The sequence below is a fragment of the Vanessa cardui genome, chromosome W (assembly GCF_905220365.1).
Source record: "Vanessa cardui chromosome W, ilVanCard2.1, whole genome shotgun sequence".
In the NCBI taxonomy this organism is placed as follows: domain Eukaryota; kingdom Metazoa; phylum Arthropoda; class Insecta; order Lepidoptera; family Nymphalidae; genus Vanessa; species Vanessa cardui.
Window position 1 is genome coordinate 5,279,258 of NC_061153.1, and position 3,069 is coordinate 5,282,326.

A 3,069-nucleotide genomic window follows, 5' to 3' on the forward strand; every position below is an offset into this window, starting at 1 on the left:
CTCCACGTGGTGCACCCTGGAAACGTGTGGACGGCAGCCCCGTAGCGGTTCTGCTGCGAGACTGCCGTCGACACGGCTGACAACCGACAGGGGCGGTTCTCGTAGCCTGGAGTCGAGGGCTACGAGAACCGACACCGCGCAGGCGAGGCCCGACGGCCGTGGGCGGTTTATTCGCCCGGACACGCCCGGCTCCAACATCGCCGGCGAGGAAGAGGTGGAGGGGAGTGGCTGCGACTCGGACATGAGTTGTTCGAGTCTCAGCCTCTCCTCTTGCGCTGGGCCCAGCAGGGCCAATGACGGGGATACCGGGGACGAGCGCCCAGACCCCTCCGCGGCTTCGGCTGCCACGAGAGATGGGGGGAGCCTCCCTGGACCCGAGGTCCTGCAGGCGAAGATGCAGGCACGTCCCATGGACAAACTTGGTGCCTGCATCGCCAGCAATCTGGCGGCCATACAGAAGGTCACAGACAGCTCCCGTAAGATGGAAGGGAGCCTCGTCTGCGACCTGCGCGAGGCCACGCGCAACACTCAGGCGGCGGTCGCTGAGCTCCTGCGGCGCCAATCAAAAGGCGCTGACGTGGAGAAGCTCGAACGGGAGAACTCCCAACTTCCAGCCGAACTCGCGACCTTCACTCAGCGGCTGGAGCAGCTGACGGCACAATTTAACGCCTTTCAGGCGAAACAGGGCTTTGTGCCGTCGGCTCCATCCAGTGACGTGGCGACGCCCAAGCGCGCGACGCCGGCAGCGACTACTGCTACGGCGTCTGCAGCGCGAGCCCCTGTCGCGTCCAGGAAGCGTGCCCCTGCCGCACAGGCCGGGCGCGCTTCTGCGGGGGCTGCGGCGACGTCGAGGGCTTCTGTTGCTTCACGCGCTCCCGCTCAACTGACGAGCAGTGAAGCCGGGCTCATGGAGCACATCGGAGCCCTCATAGAGGAGAAGCTGGCCGCCTTCAGGGCGGAGCTCTTCCCCGACAGGGCATATAGGCCCGCATTGACGGGGAGAGCTGCGCCTATTCGGCCAGTGGAGGCCCCATTGACGGAGCCTCCTCCGCCAGGGAAGCGGAGAAGCAGCGGGGGAGGAAGAGGAAGGCGGGACCGGCTCCTCCGCCGGTCACCGACTTACCACCGGTGCCCGCCTCCTTTCCCTCCTCCTCTCGTCCGACGGCTTCTGCCGAGTCTTGGGCGACGGTCGCGGCCAGGAAAGCGCAACCTGGATCGCGGCTGAAGGCGTCTTCTCAGCCTGCGGCAATAAAGCCTGCGGTTAAGAAGGCGCCTAAGAGGAGGCTCCCAAAGGTGCCGGCGACCGCGGCAGTTGTCATAACGGTCGTCGAAAGCGACGACGACCTATTCTGAGGTCATGCGAGCTGCCCGTACGCGGGTTCAGCTCCCTGACCTCGGTATCGAGACGGTCGAGCAGAAAAGGGCCATCACTGGCGAGATCCTGTTGGAACATCGTCCCGACAGTGACGCTAAAGCCGACCGTCTCGCAGCGCGGATACGTGAGATCCTCAAGGACCTCAATGTGAGGGTGGCTCGTTCAATTAAAACGGGCGAGCTACGTGTGCTCGATCTGGACGACGCCACGACACCGGAGGAGGTGGCGTCGGCCATCGCAGAGGCGAGTGGGTGTTCGACGGAGAATGTCACTGTTGGCAGTATCCGTCGGTCACCCATGGCGCTCGGCACGGCACATGTGAGGTGCCCTCTCGCCGCCGTGCGCAAGCTGGCGACGACCTCACGCATCCGCGTGCGATGGGGCTCCGCTAGGGTCGAGGTGCTGGAAGCAAGGTCGCTATATTGCTTCCGGTGCCTCGAGAAGGGCCACGTTGGGCAGACGTGTCCGAATGGGGCAGACCGGAGCGACCGGTGCTTCGCCTATGGAGAGCGCGGCCACAGAGCGAGCCAATGAACGGCTAAGTCGCTTCGGTGCCCCTTGTGCTCAAATGTAGTTCGCCCGTCGGCCCATCGTCTGGGCGCAAAGACATACTGTCAGACGGCGGGTGGGAGGAAGAAGGGTAAAAAGACCGCTTCTCCCACCCTGGCTCATACAACCGCCGAGGCTCCCGCCTCAGCACCGGATTCTGCTCCGCAGGAGGCCATGGAGGTCTCCCATTCGCGGGAGTAGGGGTGCTGTAGACGAACTTGAACCACTGCCGCAATACTCAGCAACTTCTGATGCATACCATTGCGGAGTGGTCCATAGGCCTCGCGGTCGTGGCGGAGCCCTATCGCGTCCCCGACCAACCTCGCTGCTTTGGGGACGCCGCTGGCACCGTGGCCGTCCATTGGGCGGGCGGTGCGGGGTCCCACCCTGTTCCCTGCTCGAAGCGGGGCAGGGATTCGTGGCCGTTCGGTGGGGCCCCTTGGCCATTGTGGGGTGTTACGTCTCTCCCAACAGGTCACTCGCCGACTACGTCTAGTTGTACCTGGACGGGCTGGCGGACTGCGTTCGCAGATGCCTACCCCGTCCGCTGATCGTCCTGGGGGACTTCAATGCCCACGCCAGGGCTTGGGGTAACTCTAGGGACGATCCGAAGGGAGTGACGCTTCTCGACTGGGCGGCTGGTTTGGACCTCCGGCTCATTAACGTCGGGTCGGAGAGTACTTGCGTGCGGTGGCAGGGGGAGTCGGTCGTGGACCTTACATGGGCGACTCCTCCTGCGATTCGTATGCTCTCGGGATGGCGTGTCGCTGACACTATCCGACCACCGCCACATCTTTTTCGATGTTGCTATCCGCCATCCCGACCGATCCAGCCGTCGTCAGGGAGACACCCTGCCGCGACGATGGGCCCTCAAGCGGCTAAACCGAGATCATCTCGAAGCGAACACAAAGAAATTATTCATTCAAAAAAAATAATGTACAGGCCAATAACGGCTCATAAAGTAAACTGTTTTAAAGATATTGTGGCGTGTTAATTATCTTATTTAGATCTAACGAAACAAGATCCAAATGAACTTTCTAATTCATTTTTTGAATTAATATTAATAGAATTTAATAAAATATTCAAAATGAAATAATTTTATTAAATACAAAATTACAGTTTAGTGACTTAGCCCAGTCAGTCTA

The 3,069-nt window shown here is 61.1% G+C and overlaps 1 protein-coding gene across 1 annotated transcript; it reads left to right on the forward strand.

Moving 5' to 3' along the window:
• The first annotated feature begins 409 nt into the window (after positions 1–409).
• Positions 410–1,353, forward strand: LOC124542480 (histone H1-like). The gene is made up of 2 exons (XM_047120425.1): positions 410–984; positions 1,056–1,353. The coding sequence occupies exons 1-2, from the start codon at positions 410–412 to the stop codon at positions 1,351–1,353; spliced, it is 873 nt and encodes a 290-aa protein (XP_046976381.1).
• The last annotated feature ends 1,716 nt before the right edge of the window (positions 1,354–3,069 follow it).